The sequence below is a fragment of the Salmo trutta genome, chromosome 1, assembly GCF_901001165.1.
Source record: "Salmo trutta chromosome 1, fSalTru1.1, whole genome shotgun sequence".
Lineage (NCBI taxonomy): Eukaryota > Metazoa > Chordata > Actinopteri > Salmoniformes > Salmonidae > Salmo > Salmo trutta.
This window is the reverse complement of record NC_042957.1, coordinates 68,022,371-68,043,683: the sequence shown is the minus strand read 5'-3', so window position 1 is coordinate 68,043,683 and position 21,313 is coordinate 68,022,371. Positions and strand designations below refer to the sequence as shown.

General features: G+C 43.4%; 2 protein-coding genes and 1 non-coding gene across 4 annotated transcripts in view; all 3 read right to left on the bottom strand.

Moving 5' to 3' along the window:
* The window catches only part of LOC115206133 (transportin-2), a 29,871-nt gene extending 23,258 nt beyond the window's left edge, over positions 1–6,613 (bottom strand). For both annotated transcript variants that reach the window (XM_029772757.1, XM_029772766.1), the window contains exons 1-4: positions 6,507–6,613; positions 4,564–4,663; positions 3,410–3,485; positions 2,912–3,061 (exon numbers count right to left, since the gene is read on the bottom strand). In XM_029772757.1, the coding sequence (XP_029628617.1) occupies positions 2,912–3,061; positions 3,410–3,485; positions 4,564–4,662 (325 nt within the window). In that variant the 5' untranslated portion in view covers position 4,663; positions 6,507–6,613. The remainder of the gene's footprint in view (positions 1–2,911; positions 3,062–3,409; positions 3,486–4,563; positions 4,664–6,506) is intronic.
* LOC115147559 (small nucleolar RNA SNORD41) lies at positions 4,161–4,231 on the bottom strand. The gene has a single exon (XR_003866400.1). It is a non-coding gene; the product is annotated as a small nucleolar RNA SNORD41 (small nucleolar RNA).
* Positions 6,614–14,086: 7,473 nt separating the features above from the next.
* The window catches only part of LOC115206127 (interleukin-6 receptor subunit beta), a 33,325-nt gene continuing 26,098 nt past the window's right edge, over positions 14,087–21,313 (bottom strand). The window contains exons 6-15 of the mRNA XM_029772746.1: positions 20,685–20,829; positions 20,494–20,570; positions 19,168–19,405; positions 17,855–18,049; positions 17,630–17,731; positions 17,374–17,508; positions 16,760–16,900; positions 16,311–16,371; positions 15,761–15,833; positions 14,087–15,339 (exon numbers count right to left, since the gene is read on the bottom strand). Coding sequence (XP_029628606.1) covers positions 15,007–15,339; positions 15,761–15,833; positions 16,311–16,371; positions 16,760–16,900; positions 17,374–17,508; positions 17,630–17,731; positions 17,855–18,049; positions 19,168–19,405; positions 20,494–20,570; positions 20,685–20,829 — 1,500 coding nt within the window. The 3' untranslated portion in view covers positions 14,087–15,006. The remainder of the gene's footprint in view (positions 15,340–15,760; positions 15,834–16,310; positions 16,372–16,759; positions 16,901–17,373; positions 17,509–17,629; positions 17,732–17,854; positions 18,050–19,167; positions 19,406–20,493; positions 20,571–20,684; positions 20,830–21,313) is intronic.

Here is a 21,313-nt window from a genome sequence, read left to right as displayed (position 1 = left end):
GCTTGTAGGCCTCCTTGCGCGCACACGCTTTTTTAGTTCTGCACACAACTTTTCTATGGGATTGAGGTCAGGGCTTTGTGATGGCCACTCCAATACCTTGACTTTGTTGTCCTTAAGCCATTTTGCCACAACTTTGGAAGTATGCTTGGGGTTATTGTCCATTTGGAAGACCCATTTGCGACCAAGCTTTAACCTGTTGGGGTGTAGGGGGCAGTATTTTCGCGGCCGGATGAAAAAACGTACCCAAATTAAACTGGTTACTACTCTTGCCCAGAAACTAGAATATGCATATTATTAGTAGATTTGGATTGAAAACACTCGGAAGTTTCTAAAACTGTTTGAATGGTGTCTGTGAGTAGGCAAAAACCAGAGAAAAATCCAACCAGGAAGTGGAAAGTCTGAGAATTGTAGTTCTTTTGATTCTCTATCGAAACTACAGATTCTGTGGGGTCACAGAAGGCTTCCATTGGCTGTCAACAGCCTTCAGAAAGTTCTTTCAGCATTCTCCTGTCACTGGGCAGATAATAGGAGCTCAGTCAATCAGTGGACTACCTGTGGACAAAGGGGTTAGATATGCTCGATCCCGCGAGTGTGCCGTTCCTTCTTTTTCTTCTTGAATGAATATGCTATTGTCCGGTTGGAATATTATCGCAATTTTACATGAAAAATAACAAAGATTTATTTTAAACACCGTTTGACATGCTTCTAAGTACGGTAATGGAACATTTTGACTTTGTCTCTGGTACCGTGCTCGCGCGTTATGCCTTTGGCTAAGTGATCTGTACGCACAAACAAAACGGGGGTATTTGGACATAAATATGGATTATTTCGAACAAAAACAACATTTATTGTGGAAGTAGCAGTCCTGGGAGTGCATTCTGACGAAGATCAGCAAAGGTAAGAGCATATTTCTAATACTAATTCTGAGTTTAGGTGACCCCGAACTTGGCGGGTGTCTGTATAGCTTGCTGTGATGGCGAGCTATGTACTCAGAATATAGAAAAATGTGCTTTCTCCGTAAAGCTATTTTAAAATCTGACACAGCGGTTGCATCCAGGAGTAGTCTATCTATAATTCTTTAAATAATTGTTATATATTTCGTCAACGTTTATGATGAGTATTTTTGTAAATTGATGTGCACATTCACCGGGAGTTTTGGTGGGAATACATTTTCTGAACATCACGCGCCAATGTAAAATTCTGTTTTTGGATATAAATATGAACTTTATCGAACAAAACATACATGTATTGTTTAACATAATGTCCTAGGAGTGTCATCTGATGAAGATCGTCAAAGGTTAGTGCTTCATTTAGCTGTGTTTTGGGTTTTATTGACACATGTCCTTGCTTGGAAAATGGATGTGTGATTATTTTTGTCTATGTACACTCCTAACATAATCTAATGTTTTGCTTTCACTGTAAAGCCTTTTTGAAATCGGACAATGTGGTTACATCAAGGAGAAGTGTATCTTTAAAATGGTGTAAAATAGTTGTATGTTTGAGAAAGTTGAATTATGACATTTTGTTGTTTTGAATTTGCCGCCCTGATATTTCACTGGCTGTGTCCCGCAGGTGGGACGCTAGCGTCCCACGTAGCCCATAGAAGTTAACTTCCTGACTGATGTCTTGAGATGTTGCCTGTATATATCCACAATTTTCCATCCTCATGATGCCATCTATTTAGTGAAGTGCACCAGTCCCTTCTGCAGCAAAGCACCCCCACAACATGATGCTGCCACCCTCGTGCTTCACGGTTGGGATGGTGTTCTTCGGCTTGCAAGCCTCCCCCTTTTTCCTCCAAACATAACCATGGTCATTATGGCCAAACATTTCTATTTTGTTTTTAATCAGACCAGAGGACATTTCTCCAAAAAGTATGATCTTTGTCCCCATGTGCAGTTGCTAACCGTAGTCAGGTTTTATTATGGCGGTTTTGGAGCAGTGGCTTCTGCCTTGCTGAGCGGCCTTTCAGGTTGTCGATATAGATACTTTTGTGCCTGTTTCCTCCAGCATCTTCACAAGGTCCTTTGCTGTTGTTCTGGGATTGATTTGCACTTTTCGCACCAAAGTACGTTCATCTCAAGGATACAGAACGCGTCTCCTTCCTGAGCGGTATGACGGCTGTGTGGTCCCATGGTGTTTATACTTGCGTACTATTGTTTGTACAGATGAACGTGGTACCTTCAGGCATTTGGAAATTGTTCCCAAGGATGAACCAGTCTTGTTTACAATTTTTTTTTTCTGGGGTCTTGGCTGAATTCTTTAGATTTCCCATGATGTCAAGCAAAGAGGCACTGAGTTGGAAGGTAGGCCTTGAAATACATCCACAGGTACGCCTCCAATTGACTTAAATGATGTCAATTAGCCTATCAGAAGCTTCTAAAGCCATGACATCATTTTCTGGAATTTTCCAAGCTGTTTAAAGTCACAGTCAACTTAGTGTATTTAAACTTCTGACCCACTGGAATTGTGATACAGTGAATAATAAGTGAAATAATCTGTCTGTAAACAATTGTTGGGAAAATGACTTGTGTCATGCACAAAGTAGATGTCCTAACCGACTTGCCAAAACTATAGTTTGTTAACAATAAATTTGTGGAGAGGTTGAAAAACAAGTTTTAATGACTCCAACCTAAGTGTATGTAAACTTCCGACTTCAACTGTAGCTACTAAAAGGGAGGGACAGTGAGAAAAATGAACCACATTAAAGCAACAGAAGGACAGCAGTTGCCTGAGACAATGACAGATTTAACGCGTGTCACGACCCCACCCCCAGTCCCAACTCACCCACCCACCTACGCACCCAGACCTAACCCACCCACCTACGCACCCAGACCTAACCCACCCACCCACCCAGACCTAACCCACCCACCTACGCACCCAGAGCTCTCACACACACACACTGACTCACCGATGGTGGCGCGGATGAGGGGCGACGGGTCGCCTATGTTGTTGAGGCATTCCTGCTTGATGAAGTCAGCCACGGCCGGGGGGAAGTTCTGGTAGTGGGCCTTCACATTGTTCTTCAGGATCAGACCACTCAGAGAACGAGTGGGTTCATCTGGAGAGGGAGAGCAGGAGAGGATGATGTGCGGGGAGGAAAGGATGAGGTCGGGGGGGGAGAAGTAAGGAATGATGAGGTCATGGGGTAGAGGAAGAAAATAAGAAAGTCAGAGATGCAGACGAAGACCACAGCAACGTGCATTCCAAATGACACGTAGCAGCCTAGAGAACCACTAATAACAAGGCTAGCAGATAATGACGGCATGCTGACCAAAGAATGGATACAGACAAAGAAACCCAAAACTACTTTTTGAGCTAAGAAGTAATACGTGTGCCCTAATGTACACGACTCAGGCTACCAGATGCTCAACTAGAACATATAAACTCACACAGACAGGGTTCTCACCTTCAGTTTTCAGTCTTGTGAGCACAAAGATTAGATAGTTGTTGAAGTCAGGGAACTGGTTGAGCTGTTCAAGTTTCTGACAGCGCGGTTAAGGGAAATATGACATCACAGACAACTCACACGATGCTCAACTCAAACAAATAACTATGAGTTTTTTCTTTCACTGCAGCACTAATCTACGGGTGACACTTAGACAGGGGAAAAATACCACTTGTTGAAATACTAAGTGAGGCACTTATTTCATAAGTTAGGAATGCGACAGAGTTTGGAATGCAACGGAACTGCGATTTCGTCACATACCGGCTAAGTTTAATTCTAAAGCTGCAGAAATGGTTTCTGCACCTTTGTATAGGTTGTACCATATGGACAGTTTTGAAATAACTGCTGTTATAAGTAGCGTTACCCATGGTTCCTAATGAGGACAAGGGTTTAAGTAAGTAATAAGTTGGCTAGTGGTAGTTATGGATTGGAGGGTTAAGATTATATGCTATCCTAACAAAGGCTAAATCTATAGGACCAGACAGAGTAGAGAAGTCTGACTGTAGGAGACCTCTGGATCAGACAGAGTAGAGAGGTATGGCTGTAGGAAACCTCTGGATCAGACAGTAGAGAAGTCTGACTGTAGAAGACCTCTGGACCAGACAGTAGAGAAGTCTGACTGTAGGAGACCTCTGGATCAGACAGTAGAGAGGTATGACTGTAGGAGACCTCTGGATCAGACAGAGTAGAGAGGTATGACTGTAGGAGACCTCTGGATCAGACAGTATGAATACTAACACCATCATTAACAGTCAGGAGTTACATAGAATGCATCATATCCAGTGGGCAGGACAGTCAGTGTGTCTTATAACACTATCTCCACTTTAACATTGTCAATACAGGCCCCATAGACAGATCAATGCAAACTGAACTAGATGCAATAACCATAGAATAATATGCCATTTCGCAAGCTCTTTTATCCTAAGCGACTTACAGTAATGTGTGCATATATTTTACGTATGGGTAATCCCAGGAATCTAACCAACTATACTGGTGTTGCAAGCACAATGCTCTACCAACTGAGGACCACAGAAGAGCACACAGAAGTACCACTGCCATACAGGGCCCCATTCCACTAACCCCACCCTCCGGTCAGTGTCTGTACATGAGGATACTTGTTGCACGGCTCTCTGTGTGGCCGTGTTGGGGGACTGGGAGTCCTTGAGGAGCTGGAGGACCTGCTGGAGTCCCTGTTCGTCCGGCTGCCACTCCATCCTGCACGGGGACCACACACACAAAGTTACAGATATAGAAATGATGTCCCCGTTACTGATAAAAGATAATACAACAAGGAAAAGGAGTGATATAGAGAGTTCTACTAGAAGAGTCAGTCTGCAGGGACCGAGAGAATATAGGAGTATGACTGTATGAGAGACCTCTGGATCAGACAGCATGAATACCAACACCATCATTAAGTTACGCATTTTAAGTGTGCATCATATCCTGTGGGTCAAGTGGTCTCAGAATTCTACAGTTAACTTAGTGTAATTAGCAATGCCAAAATGAGACAGGGTTGCATCATACATTTACTGCACCCTATTACTTACTGGTGCATTACTTTTGACCATGGCCCGTAGTGCACAATGGGGAATAAGGTGCAATTAGGGAAGTAACCATGGGCTGACTGACCTTTCTATAGTTTAAATAATTTATGAGGGTTTATAAACAGATGCTTCTTGTGATGTGGCACAGATTGGCACTGGGATATATGACAAAACAAATCAATACTTATATGTAGACCTAAGAAACAGGCTACAAAATCTACATGCTCTTGCAGCCAGATTCCCAAATTGAACATTGAGGGATTCTATGATTAAAATATCGACTGCCAGACTAAACGCCATGTGCTCATTAATGATGTGGAATTCAGTGGCATTATGCGACTTAAGGTGAGACATGCACATGGCCAGAGCAGGGCAAGCAAAAAAGCGCCATTTGCACTCGTTGCCCGGAGCATGAGCTTGCTTCTACCCGGAAACGGGTCTATAAGGCTGTGTAAACAGAGCACCAAATTTGTGGGAGCTCGAAGCTGGAGTTGAAATTGGTAATCGGATTGTGGCAAATAAAACGAGGCGATGCTCTGCTTTAGACAAGGAGTAAAATATCTCCGTGACCCAGCTTAACCGCCCTAATCCTGCCCCACCCCCCACGACACCCGGTTCCCTTCTGCCAGTGTGCTGCAATATAGTTAGTGATCCTTGGACTTAGAACGACTTGAAACAATTGCCGCCTTACAACTTTCTTTGGTCACAACACAAGTAACGTTAACCAGCGGATATTTAAACACCACAAACTATCTTGATAGTGGGAAGTTTAACTAACCGGACAACTATCTGACTAAAGTTGGCTCTATGGTTATATTAGTTCCGACATTCTAACTATAACTAGTCACGAAAACCCCCAAAGTACTGGCCATTCGGTAGCTTTTCGGATCAACGCAACTGAATTTAACGCTTCTCACCACGACAGTCCCCGGCTTCAGCCACACACATGCAGTAAAAAAAAAAGGCCAAATATGCGGCCTCGCCACTAACAAGCAGTACAAAGATAGCTTTATAGCGTAAACTAACTAACCCAAGGCAGTCGATATATTATTCGATTTAACATGTGAGAAAATTAACACCGACTGAGAAGTACTTGCTCGTAAGTTTAGCTAGTTACTCTACTGCTAAACATAGCTACAAACGTTAGCCAAGCAAACGAACTAATAACATATCTTTCCAAATTTGGCCAGTGGGCTACTTTGTTAGTATCCAACTTTACAATAATCCCTAGCTAAATCCCATTGAGTATCGACAAACGGTAAATTCGTTGATGTTGCGTTTACTTGCTAGTGTGGCCCAATACATTCATGTGCTCTCGCTAGCTATTAAGCTAACGTTAGCTAGCTCACTAGCCGAAATTGTCAGTTTGTTAGCTAGCTAATGCTAACTAAGCTATTTCGATTCCCAACGCTTAACGTTACCTGCTTGCTAATGTGACCAATTATTCAGATATCAACCATATTTCGTCTTAATTTATTTAATATACCAAGATAAACACATTACATGCTACGTACAATATTGATTTGTAGACTGAAGTTTGTCGACGGGGAAGCTTCTTTCTCGTGCTCGTCCTCTCTTGTACTACAGGTTTGAAACGAACACGCCGATTCTGTAGGACCCACTGACCCTTTCCGGTTTCCGTTCACTTTCTTCTTCTTCGGTTGTTATTAACGGCGGTTGGCATCCAATATAATGTTGCATTACCGCCACCAACTGAACCGAAGAATAAAATCATTATACTTTGTGATATAACAAATACAAATTATCCCGCCAACTTTGAATCCTACACTCATAAAAAGAAACACCCCCGTTCCACTAATTTAACCTGATCTAATCCTACACCAGGCCAACGGCCTGGGAGGACAGGACACTACCATTCAACACACCCTGTAACTCTTCTGCAGTAAAATTTTGTAATCCCAAGTACTTCTCGGTAACTGCCACAGCAACGCTTATTTCTGTGACTTTACGTTCCATACCTATGGTACAGTTAATAACCATAGCAATGAACGCTAAAAAGCCAACCTTACTGAAGCACATTTCATTCGTATGCCTATCACTCTGTACTGGCAAAATTCTACTACTAACTGGGAGCCTCTTCGTATCCCTCACCCCTGACCCATCTTCCTCTACTTTCTTCACTGCCTCATCATACAACACTTTCTCCACAACTCTGACCATGGCAATCTCAACCTGCCTCTCTCGCACCAGACACTTCTGATCCCCAGCAACATGGGCAGTTTACACACACCACTTCTTTCACTGATATTACACAATCCTTTGACTCAAGCCCTCCTGTATGTACACTTCTCACGCCTAGGAATCTTCCTCCTACACACTGCTGCAACATAACCATACACATGGTACCTGAAACACCGCAGTGGGTTCGGCCCAAATGCTCATACAGGATAACTGATATATCCTACCATTAATTTGTCGGGTAAAGTCTCAACATCAGATAATCAAATCAAATTTTATTGGTCACATACACATGGTTAGTAGCTGTTATTGCGAGTGTAGTGAAATGCTTGTGCTTCTAGTTCCGACAGTGCAGCAATATCTAACAAGTAATCTAACAATTCCACAACAACCACCTAATACACACAAATCTAAGTAAAGGGATGGAATAAGAATATGTACATATAAATATATGGATGAGCTACAAAAGGAAAACCAGCTACATCGGACTACAAAAAGAAAACCAGCCACATCGCCGACACCGACATCCTGCTTCTGGACAAGCTAAACACCTTCTTCGCCCGCTTTGAGGATAACACAGTTCCACCGACACGGCCTGTTACCAAGGAATGTGGAGCTTTCCTTCTCCGTGGCCGCCGTGAGTAAAACATTTAAACGTGTTAACCCTCGCAAGGCTGCCGGCCCAGACGGCATCCCTAGCCACATCCTCAGAACATGCGCAGACCAGCTGGCTGGTGTGTTCAAGGGCATATTCAATCTCTCCTTATCCCAGTCTGCTGTCCCTATATGTTTCAAGATGGCCACCTTTGTTCCTGTACCCAAGAAAGCAAAGGTAACTGAACTGCTCCGTGGCTCGACGACTCATTGCGAGCTCACAGAACAGGGTTCCGGGCAGCCGAGCGGAAATGGAGGAAAACTAGCCTCCCTGCGGACCTGGCATCTTTTCACTCCCTCCTCTCCACATTTTCTTCCTCTGTTTCTGCTGCTAAAGCCACTTTCTACCAGTCTAAATTCCAAGCATCTGCCTCTAACCCTAGGAAGTACTTTGCCACCTTCTCCTCCCTCGTGAATCCTCCTCCCCCTCCCCCCCTCCTCCCTGCGGATGACTTTGTCAACCATTTTGAAAAGAAGGTTGACGACATCCGATCCTTGTTTGTTAAGTCAAACGACACTGCTGGTCCTGCTCACATTGCCCTACCCTATGCTTTGACCTCTTTCTCCCCTCTCTCTCCAGATGAAATCTTGCGACTTGTGACGGCCGCCCAACAACCTGCCCGCTTGACCCTATCCCCTCCTCTCTTCTCCAGACCATTTCCGGAGACCTTCTCCCTTACCTCACCTCGCTCATCAACTCATCCTTGACCGCTGGCTACGCCCCTTCCATCTTCAAGAGAGCGAGAGTTGCACCCCTTCTCAAAAATCCTACACTCGATCCCTCCGATGTCAACAACTACAAACCAGTATCCCTTCTTTCTTTTCTCTCCAAAACTTTTGAGCGTGCTGTCCTTGGCCAGCTCTCTTGCTATCTCTCTCAGAATTACCTTCTTGATCCAAATCATTCAGGTTTCAAGACTGGTCATTCAACTGAGACTGCTCTTCTCTATGTCACGGAGGCTCTCCACACTGCTAAAGCTAACTCTCTCTCCTCTGCTCTCATCCTTCTAGACCTATCTGCTGCCTTTGATACTGTGAACCATCAGATCCTCCTCTCCACCCTCTCCGAAGTGGGGAATCTCCGGCGCGGCTCACTCTTGGATTGCGTCCTACCTGACAGGTCGCTCCTACCAGGTGGCGTGGCGAGAATCCATCTACGCACCACGTGCTCTCACCACTGGTGTCCCCCAGGGCTCAGATCTAGGCCCTCTCCTATTCTTGCTATACACCAAGTCACTTGGCTCTGTCATATCCTCACATGGTCTCTCCTATCATTGCTACGCAGACGACGCACAATTAATCTTCTCCTTTCCCCCTTCTGATAACCAGGTGGCGAATCGCATCTCTGCATGTCTGGCAGACATATCAGTGTGGATGACGGATCACCACCTCAAGCTGAACCTCGGCAAGACGGAGCTGCTCTTCCTCCCGGGGAAGGACTGCCCATTCCATGATCTCACCATCACGGTTGACAACTCCATTGTGTCCTCCTCCCAGAGTGCTAAGAGCCTTGGCGTGACCCTGGACAACATCCTGTCGTTCTCCGCTAACATCAAGGCGGTGACCCGATCCTGTAGGTTCATGCTCTACAACATTCGCAGAGTACGACCCTGCCTCACACAGGAAGCGGCGCAGGTCCTAATCCATGCACTTGTCATCTCCCGTCTGGATTACTGCAACTCGCTGTTGGCGGGGCTCCCTGCCTGTGCCATTAAACCCCTACAACTCATCCAGAACGCCGCAGCCCGTCTGGTGTTCAACCTTCCCAAGTTCTCTCACGTCACCCCGCTCCTCCGCACACTCCATTGGCTTCCAGTTGAAGCTCGCATCTGCTACAAGACCATGGTACTTGCCTACGGAGCTGTGAGGGGAACGGCACCTCCGTACCTTCAGGCTCTGATCAGTCCCTACACCCAAAGAAGGGCACTGCGTTCATCCACCTCTGGCCTGCTCGCCTCCCTACCTCTGCGGAAGCACAGTTCCCGCTCAGCCCAGTCAAAACTGTTCGCTGCTCTGGCACCCCAATGGTGGAACAAGCTCCCTCACGACGCCAGGACAGCGGAGTCAATCACCACCTTCCGGAGACACCTGAAACCCCACCTCTTTAAGGAATACCTGGGATAGGATTAAGTAATCCTTCTAACCCTCCCCCCTACCCTCCTCCCCAAAAAAGATATAGATGTACTATTGTAAAGTGGTTGTTCCACTGGATATCATAAGGTGAATGCACCAATTTGTAAGTCGCTCTGGATAAGAGCGTCTGCTAAATGACGTAAATGTAAAAATATAAAATGAACTAAATTACTTTCGCCTAGTAGCACACATCTTTGTCATCATGAAGTGCTTTGAGAGACTAGTCAAGGATCATATCACCTCTACCTTACCTGCCACCCTAGACCCATTTCAATTTGCTTACCGCCGCAATAGATCCACAGACGATGCAATCGCCATCACTCTGCACACTGCCCTATCCCATTTGGACAAGAGGAATACTTATGTAAGAATGCTGTTCATTGACTATAACTCAGCATTCAACATTATAGAACCCTCTAAGCTCATCATTAAGCTCAGGAGGCTGAAGAAATTTGTCTTGGCACCTAAAACCCTCACAAACTTTTACAGATGCACAATTGAGAGTATCCTGTCGGGCTGTATCACCGCCTGGTACGGCAACTGTACCTCCCAAAACCGCAAGGCTCTCCAGATGGTGGTGTGGTCTGCCCAACGCATTACCGGGGGAAAACTACCCGCCCTCCAGGACACCTACAGCACCCGATGTCACAGGAAGGCCAAAAAGATCATCAAGGACATCAAGCACCCGAGCCACTGCCTGTTCACCCCGCTATTATCCAGAAGGCAAGGTCAGTACAGGTGCATCAAAGCTGGGACCGAGAGACTGAAAAACAGCTTCTATCTCAAGGCCATTAGACTGTTAAACAGCCATCACAAGCACATTAGAGGCTGCTGCCTATAGACATAGACTAGAAATCACTTTAAGAAATGGAACACTAGTCACTTTGATAATGTTTACATATCTTGCATTATGCATCTCATATGTACAGTTGAAGTTGGAAGTTTACATACACTTAGATTGGAGTCATTAAAACTCGTTTTTCAACAACTCCACAAATTTCTTGTCAACAAACTATAGTTTTGGCAAGTCGGTTAGGATATCTACTTTGTGCATGACACAAGTAATTTTTCCAACAATTGTTTACAGACAGATTATTTCACTTATAATTAATTCACTGTTTCACAATTCCGGTGGGTCAGAAGTTTACATACACTAAGTTGACTGTGCCTTTAAACAGCTTGGAAAATTCCAGAAAGCTCAGAAGCTTCTGATAGGCTAATTGACATCATTTGAGTCAATTGGAGGTGTACCTGTGGATGCATTTCAAGACCTACCTTCAAACTCAGTGCCTCTTCGCTTGACATCATAGGAAAATCCAAAGGAATCAGCCAAGACCTCCACAAGTCTGGTTCATCCTTGGGTGCAATTCCCAAACGTCTGAAGATACCACGTTCATCTGTACAAACAATAGTACGCAAGTATAAACTCCATGGGACCACGCAGCTGTCATACCGCTCAGGAAGGAGACGCGTTCTGTCTCCTAGAGATGAACGTACTTTGGTGCGAAAAGTGCAAATCAATCCCAGAACAACAGCAAAGGGTGTATTGGGTATATGTTGTGAAATTGTTAGATTTTACTGCACTGTCGGAGCTAGAAGCAGAAGCATTTCGCTACACCCGCAATAACATCTGCTAAACACGTATGTGACCAATAAAATGTGATTTGATTTGACATCAAAACTCAAAAGAACAGACAGTGACTCTTCTGTTTCACCACGATAGCCACCAGGTCTGTGTCGCTCCAGACGGCAGGTGTCAGACACCAGGAATCTTTCACTTCAGCTGACCATCTTCACCCCCACACTCCTTTCTATGGCGCCCTGTTCTTGAAAGCAAAGCAAGTAAGGAGGGAGATGTAATATCTCTTGTCCCCATCTGCATGGTCCGGAGTGCCCACTCCCTTTTTTAAATTAATGTAAAAAATTTTGTAACCTTTTATTTAACTAGGCAAGTCAGTGAAGAACAAAATAATCATCACAATACCACTTCGGGTTACCTTCATCGATTCAACAGCACCAAACTCCTTTCCCACCAGTGGTATAAAGTACTTAAGTAAAAATACTTTAAAGTACTACTTAAGTAGGTTGTGGGGTATCAGTACTTTACTATTAACATTTTCTAAAATGTAGTTTTATTTCAATACATTCCTAAAGAAAATAATGTACTTTTTACTCAATACATTTCCCCTGACACCCAAAATTACATTTTGAATGCTTAGCAGGACAGGAAAAGTGTGCAATTCACACACTTATCAAGAGAACATCCCTGGTCATCCCTGCTGCCTCTGATCTGGCAGACTCACTAAACACATATGCTTTGTTTGTAAATGGTGTTGGAGTGTGCCTCAGTCTATCTCTAAATAAAACAATCCAGAAAATGGTGCCGTCTTGTTTGCTTAATATAAGGAATTAAAATTACTTTTACTTTGATATTTAAGTATATTTAAAACCAAATACTTTTACTCATGTAGTATTTTACTGGGTGACTCACATTTACTTGAGTCATTTTCTATTAAGGTATCTTCACTTTTACTCAAGTATGACAACTGGACACTTTTCCACCTCTGTTTCCCACCCATCCTGAAACCACATATGGTTCCGGTAAAAAAACAGGTCCACTTTCTCCAAAAACGTCAGACTTACTGGATCAAATTCCTCCTTATCCTGAACATCGGTGCAAGGCTCAGGCTCCAATATCGTCTCCATTCACTTTCCATAGACCTTTGTCGAAGTAAGGGAACTTCAAGTTGACCGTGGTGAGAGGCCAGTTTCATTTTTTTTAAAGGCCTCTCAAAAGGGACATAGTTATTATTTAGCTAGATATAAAAATATGTTTAATAAAACTAACAGCAATTAACTTTCAATAACTATTTTTTATAAAAAAGTTAAACTATGCTATTCTGAAATAGCATTTCATCTGACCTAATGAGCAGACATGATTGACAGTTGTAGTTCAAACTGAACAATGTAGATATTGTGTTGTCGTGTCTTTGGCATCATAAAATTGAAGACTGTTATTTTATCTAATCAATTCTCTGTAATTATTATTATGTGATTAACTAATCATGTTAATGTAATTAACTAGGAAGTCGGGGCACCAAGGAAAATCTTCAGATTACAAAGTTATAATTTTTCTACTATAACTTTTCAGATATTTTCAATATCTGATCAATTAGTCTTCTAATTAATGAATTATTCTTTACCTCACGTTAGTCTCATTCCAAACGTCGTAAATTTTTGGTTATGTGCACGAACCCAGCCTTTACTATGAATCATCCATACATCAATTGTCTTAATCATTTATTTACTAACTAACTAAATAATCACAGAAATGCATAACAAACAAACAGTAGATACGGTTACAAGGAAATGATAGGGGATGTGCCCTAGTGGGCTAAACCGATATGACGCTTGGTAGACAAAGGTACTGAGAAGGGCGCGAAAGATAAAAGACACTACAAAGTGATAATTATAACCATTGAAATGCTAATCCTTTGCACATGAACGCTCACTGATTCGGGAATAATTGCAATCAATATATATATTTACGCTCAGCGTGTCGTCATGATCTCTGTTGGAATCGTCCGTCTTTCTGTTGGAAAGTTAATCTGAACTTCTCTTTGCGTCCCTGGAGTCTTTCGTGGTTAGAATGGACACTTCAGAGTCCCATTCAGAAATGTTCTTATAGAATAGATGTTTCGGTGGTTGTCAGTCTTCGCATTCAGTCGACATAATTTCTAGCTGCAGAATAGTAATTAGTATCGAAGATTTGCTCTTATTCTGTCGATATCGATAGTCTGAGTTTAACCATTTCCACCAGTGTAGCCAATGCTCCATGTGGTTTGGTTAGGAATTCAACAACCGAGGAATGCATGGTCTCTACTCAAACCTTAGCCCTCTCGGTAATCGAGGTGCGCATGGTCTCTACTCAAACCTTAGCCCTCTCGGTAATCGAGGTGCGCATGGTCTCTACTCAAACCTTAGCCCTCTCGGTAATCGAGGTGCGCATGGTCTCTACTCAAACCTTAGCCCTCTCGGTAATCGAGGTGCGCATGGTCTCTACTCAAACCTTAGCCCTCTCGGCAATTGAGGTACGCATGGTCTGCAGTGGGCTTCTCCAGGTGGGGTTTATATTCGGAACAGCAGAAAAGGTCTGTCCCATGGCGCCAGATCGATGTCTGTGCTCATGTGGCGGGCCAATGACAGTTACATTTGAAAGGGAATTGGATTCTCTTTCATTAATTAGTTTAAAATCACATTACATAATTTCACGAATAGTTTAATCTTTACTCATTCATTTTATACAATATTTAGATGCAAGCCTCACAACTGAGACTCTTGTATAAACAGAGTTATGGTAATGTGGCTGTATTGTCTCTCATGATGTCACAAACATTAAACAAAATGGACCGGTTGTAGCTGGATTCTCCCCAGACCGTTTACACATTCTCCAAAACATGGATATTGTTCAGTTCTCAAGTACTGTGAAGTAGAAGAAGTTCCTTTGTTGTACTGTGAAACCTCTCTCTATACTGCATGGTGGGGGGGGGAAGAGAGTCTCCTCCAGGAATTTACGACTTGAGATAACAGAGCCTGGGTGTAGGGGGAAGAGAGAGGTGGTGAGAGAGAGGTGGTGCTTGCTATATCCAAAGAGGGCCACGTCATGACAGTGTACACTGTAGGCAACATGGTTTTTCACACAGGTATACATTTGCTGTAAAAAAAAGTTTACTGTTCCCAAACAACATTCCTTGTAGTTGGAGCATGGAAAGCAAACGGTCGACTACATCCCTTTTCCTTTCCTTGAAAACAAGACGAGTGGCGTATTTCAACTTGTGTCGTGTTGTTTTTAGGGCAACCCTTTCCCATGAATCAGTGATCTGCATCTAGATCAACAAGCACAATATCCCACAATTGAGGTGTTTGGCCCTTGGGGTTCCGATTGAACAATGGCTGTCTTGTCGTTGCTATGAGGAGATCATACACACACCAAAAGAGTCGATCGGTAGCACCAGACAGACAGTAGGGTCATACACCCACAGGCATGAAATGCTTCTCATAGTCCGAAACAAACGGATCGTCCTCCAACAAGCTCCCGGACTCTCCCCCGTCCCTCTCCTCCTCGTCAGTATCAATAATTCTACTGTAACCCTTGTCAGCATCCTCCTCCTTTTCCGCCTCTTCGTCAGTCCTTATGTGGGTGCGCTCCTCTCCCACCACCCCCTCTGTCTGTCCATCAGGGCTGGACCTTTTCCTAGGACAGGCATTGGCATCCCAGAAAGAGTTTTCCACCACCTCCAGCTCAGAGATCTTTGGGTTAGACTCCAGAGGAGAGAAGATCGCCGTCGAGGAGCTGTTAAACTGGAGCAACGACAGGCAGGCAGTCAGACATTCATTTAGTCCTCTATGGTTGTATGTTATGCCTCTGACTGATGATAATATAACTCAAGGGAATGGTATATTACTAGCCCAATACAGCCCCTGCTACTGTATGTGGTATAATCAACATTTAGGTTCATGTAGTATGCACATTCTTTATTTTACAACAGGTTCTTACTGGAACATTACAAATAAGATACCATCCATATCTATAGGTAGTGTGTTCCCTTGTCCTAAATGGCTGGAGGAAGAAAAACCAGGCAGGAAGACATGATGAACTCCGGGCCTCTGCCTGGGGCTCTGTCCACCACTAACTAGAATACTATAGACTAACTAATATCACACTCACTGATAGTAGATCAGTCATTCACAGCCACATAGTGATAGTCTGCTCTGCTCTCACCTGCAACTTCATCTGTTGGAGCAGTTTGCTGTTGCTGGGGTCAGGCACTTTCGCACAAGTCTTCATTTGTATACTACAGAAAATACACAACAGTATCATTCACATACTGCACACCAAAAGAGTTGTGTTCCTTCAATTGACATGTCCATTTGTATATCACCCTAAAAGTGGTAGAAATGTATTATCCATTATGTTTTAGTTGAAAGGGGTATAACATATTGTTTGTTTTATGTTTTTGATCAAGCCCATTGTTATGACTGGAGGGCACAATTGAAAGCCCAACTCAACTGCCCGTTCTCATTTCCACTTCCTCAAGTGTTTCCCCTTTTGTAAACCTATTTCGGGCATGGGTGAACTTTCAGAGAGATAGAGGAAGGAGACATGAGAGAGCACCACACCCTGTATGTGTTCAGTCGGCACGAAACGTTGCAAAGCCTTTTAAAACATTTTGTGTTAGTGTGCCCTAATGAACATGGCCCTGGTTCAAGACAATGAGAAAATAATCAGAATCAGGCTATTTGGGTTGAAGTATGGGAATCCAGTCTCTCACATTATGATGATCAATAGCAACATCCCTGCTATTATTCCTGGTACCAGATATTTGAGGTAACCTGTGACAACAAGGGGAGAGAGATGGGGAAGGTCAGAAGGCAAAATGACCAATTAGACCGCAATCCATGTTCATAATCACATACTGTAGCACAAAGGTCTACTTCATACAAGGCATGCATTCAATATTACACTGTTATTACTTTCTAAGGAACTTCAGGACCCTTTCTGTTTTAAAGGTGATGTTATATACAGTATTATACACAACCTATAATAATATATCTAGTTTGTTTAATAATAAATAATAATTAGTGTTATACATGACCTCAGTGTCACCAGTTAGGTACATAAGCACTTAAAATATCTCATCACGGTTGTTAGAGAACCTATAACAGCTATATGCTTCTTGTCATCATTATCAAATTACTACATGGCAGAGTGGTAGAATACCATGGCTGTTCTCAGTAGAGAAGATGATGGTTTCACTGGGTCCCAGTCCAGCCTTAGTCTCAGCCCTGATCCAAACCTGGTGGTGACCCGATGTAAGTCCTAACAGATGGAAGCTGTTCTGGTCCCCACTCACGTTGTACACTGCAGATGAAGGAAAGGTTGAATGATTGGGAGCAAGGCCACTGATGTGTGGGAACCAGAGTGTGCAGCACGGTAGCCATTCTTATTTACAATGACGGCCTACCCTGGCCAAACCCGGACGACGCTGGGCCAATTGTGCACCGCCCTATTGGACTCCCAATCACGGCCAGATGTGATACAGCCTGAAATCGAACCAAGGACTGTATTGACGCCTCTTGCACTGAGATGCAGTGTCTTAGACCGCTGCCCCACTCGGGAGCCAATAATGACAATAGGAGTTGGCAAGACAGAACAAACAGATCTGGGAACAGGCAAATTTTTTTAATACTATTTAAGCTACTACAATGTAATGCTATATTTTATGGTAATGTACACAATGGGCAGTGGAGACTGCACTTTTATTATAACAATATAACATTGTAGCAACAAAAGATTTATCCCAGATGGTCCTCCACTGTCTTTGTGATGTTTACCTGTAAATTTGTTTAATACCAGCTGATAGCGCAGTATGAGCCCCGTACTCTGGGTCAGGGAAACGTGTTGCCAGGACAAAGTCACATGAGAGTCAGAGATGTACTGGGCCTTGAACTCAGTCACTTTGGGTGGGACTGAGGAGTGATTGAGAGAGAAGGAGATGGAGGTGAAATGGATAGAGGAATAGTCAAAAGCAGCAGAAAAATAAACTATAAATAAAAAATAAAAACATTTTATATGCTCTAATATACTTACGTCCATGAAGAGAATACGAGATTGCAGACGCAAGCAGGCAGCTACTGTTGATGAGCACTGCAAACAATGACACATTGTAGGCAGTGTGGTTCACAAAATCACCTGTATGTGGAGACAGAGACAAAGGCGATGCTGTCATCTTGAAACCAATTTGAAACATTACAAAATATCAATAAATATGTTCAGAGAGAAATGGTATTATAGATCAGTTTAAGCCACACAAACCTCTTAAAATGATTGACGTATGATTTTGGTGCACTTTTATCCAATCAAAGCCCTGTGTCGGAGGAAGTCCCACCTGCTTGTACTGCACCACATACTCATGCATGTTTTCAATGGGCTGGGCTGGCAGAGACCAGGATACATTGAGGCTCAATATATCTTGGTTCACAGTGAAGGATAGCTCTGGCACCTGTAGACCTAAGCGAAAGAGAAAATGTGTGAATCTGTGAAGACAGAAACATATAAACCTACACTCTATTATCACACTCACACACACCTTTCAAATCAAATCAAATTGTATTTGTCACATGCGCCGAATACAACAGGTGTAGACCTTACAGTGAAATGCTTACTTACAAGCCCTAACCAACAATGCAGTTTAAAAAAAATAACAAAAAGAAATAAAAGTAACAAATAATTAAAGAGCAGCAGAAAAATAACAATAGCGAGGCTATATACAGGGAGTACCGGTGCAGAGTCAATGTGCAGGGGCACCGGTTAGTCGAGGTAATTGAGGTAATATGTACATATACGTAGTTATTAAGGTGACTATGCATAGCTAATAACAGAGAGGAGCAGCAGAAAAGAGAGGGGGGGTAATGCGAAAATTCTGGGTAGCCATTTGATTAGATGTTCAGGAGTCTTATGGCTAGAAGCTGTTTAGAAGCCTCTTGGACCTAGACTTGGTGCTCCGGTACCACTTGCCATGTGGTAGCAGAGAAAACAGTCTATGACTAGGGTGGCTGGGGTCTTTGACCATTTTTAGGGCCTTCTTCTGACACCGCCTGGTATAGAGGTTCTGGATGGCAGGCAGCTTAGCCCCAGTGATGTGCTGGGCCGTACGCACTACCCTCTGTAGTGCCTTGCGGTCTGAGGCCGAGCAGTTGCCATACCAGGCAGTGATGCAACCAGTCAGGATGCTCTCGATGGGGCAGTTGTAGAACCTTTTGAGGATCTGAGGACCATTTCCAAATCTTTTCAGTCTCCTGGGGAATAGGTTTTTGTCATTCCCTCTCCACAACTGTCTTGGTGTGCTTGGACCATGTGAGTTTGTTGGTGATGTGGACACCAAGGAACTTGAAGCTCTCAACCTGCTCCACTGCAGCCCCGTCGATGAGAATGGGGGCATGCTCGGTCCTCTTTTTCCTGTAGTCCACAATCATCTCATTTGTCTTGATCACGTTGAAAGAAAGGTTGTTGTCCTGGCACCACACGACCAGGTCTCTAACCTCCTCCTCATAGGCTGTCTCGTTGTTGTCGGTGATCAGGCCTACCACTGTTGTGTCATCCGGAAACTTAATGATGGTTTCCCTTACCTGATGTGGGTAGAGCTAGGGGAGCAGGTTTGGTGGCACCCTGGGAATTGTAGACGGACACATCCACCCCTGATACACCCCGCAGAGAGGTTGTAAAGCGGCATCTCTTCTCTTGACAGACACAAAGGCCACCAGGCTCTGACATGGACACGTTCACAACCGCCACTGTCCCGTTACTGTGTGATAATGTCACCACGTACCCCAGCACCTTCCCCTGAGCCAACCAGCTGGGCATCTCCTGAGGATAGATACCAGACAGGGGTATTAGTTATAGCAGGCTATAGGGAAGGGGGTGTTTTGGGGAGGCAGGTAGCCTAGCGGTTGAGAGCATTGGGCCAGTAACCAAAATGTTGCTGGTTTGAATCCCTGAGACGACTAAGTGAAAAATCTGTTGATGTGCCCTTGAGCAAGGCACTTAACTCTAATTGCTCCTGTAAGTCGCTCTGGATAAGAGTGTCTGCTAAATTCTGTAAATGATTTGAAGTTCTTATGATTAGAAAATGCATAATCCTTTGAAAGATGAATCACTTGTCTAACCTGATTATATGGTACAGTTTGAGAGAGAGATTTTTTGTCCATTAAAATAACATCAAATTGATCAGCAGAAATACAGTGTAGACATTGTTAATGTTGTAAATGACTATTGTAGCTGGAAACGGCAGATTTATAATGGAATATCTACATAGGCGTACAGAGGCCCATTATCAGCAACCATCAGAGCCAGTTTGCGCTGCTCTGTGAAGGGAGTAGTACACAACGTTGTACTTGATCTTCAGTTTCTTGGCAATTTCTCGCATGGAATAGCCTTCATTTCTCAGAACAAGAATAGACTGACGAGTTTCAGAAGAAAGTACTTTGTTTCTGGCCATTTTGAGCTAACAAATGCTGATGCTCCAGATACTCAACTAGTCTAAAGGCCAGTTTTATTGCTTCTTTAATCCGACAAGTTTTCAGCTGTGCTAACATAATTTCAAAAGGGTTTTCTAATGATCAATTAGCCTTTTAAAATGATAAACTTGGATTAGCTAACGCAATGTGCCATTGGAACACAGGAGTGATGGTTGCTGATGCTGGGCCTCTGTACGCCTATGTAGATATTCCATTATTATTATTATTTTTTAAATCAGCCGTTTACAATAGTAATTTACAACATTAACAATGTCTACACTGTATTTCTGATCAATTTGATGTTATTTTAAATGGACCAAAAATTTGCTTTTCTTTCAAAAACAAGGACATTTCTAAGTGACCCCAAACTTTTGAACGGTAGTCTGTGTATATATATATATATATTACCTATTATGATGGGATGTTGTGTTAACATACCTTCCACATAAGGGCACATTGAGAAAGCTCAGAGGTGACTCCACAGTCACTCCACACATCCAATGCTTTCACAGGCGCTGAGAAAGAGAGAGAAATAGTTTAATCATCTATCAGCACAGAATAAGTGAACAAATATTTTCAAGCTGTGGAGACCACAGGATTACATTACCCATCAGCACCCACTGACAGACCTGACTCAGAACTCTGTGCTGTGTAGACTGAGCTCCAGTCACTCATCAGGGCCTGAGGGCCCTCACAGGCACAGCGCACCTGGAACTCATAAACAGTGTAGGGCCGTGGAGTCAGGAGCAGGAAGCTGCGTAGAATGTCCTCTTCCTGAGCAGGACATGAAAGAATGACACACAAAATAACAGGGATGGGCAAGAGGCAGCCCCAGGGATGGGGGGGATGAGGGATTATTTTGCATTAAAAAGCAACTCCAGGCTACATTGCACATTTAATAGCTTATAGAAAGTAAAATTATAATGGAGCTATATATTTTGAAATAGCTGGCCTTTTCTGCATGCAAATAGATTTTGACAAACAAATTGGTCCCCAAAAAATTGTGCTACCCATCCCTAACTCAGAAGGACAACATTCCCAGTGCAAAATTCCCAGATAATCGAGAGACAATGGTATTTTCAATGTTTCATTTCCTACATCTAAGGGACTGAATGTTTGAAAAAATAAACAAGTGACCCTCCCCAATACCCAGAATAATAATTACAACAAAGTGGATAGCAGAGAACATGACTTTCATTTACCGTTACTCCTAGGACAGACCAGAGCCTTAGATATGCAGTTTTAGAAACTGTTCTTA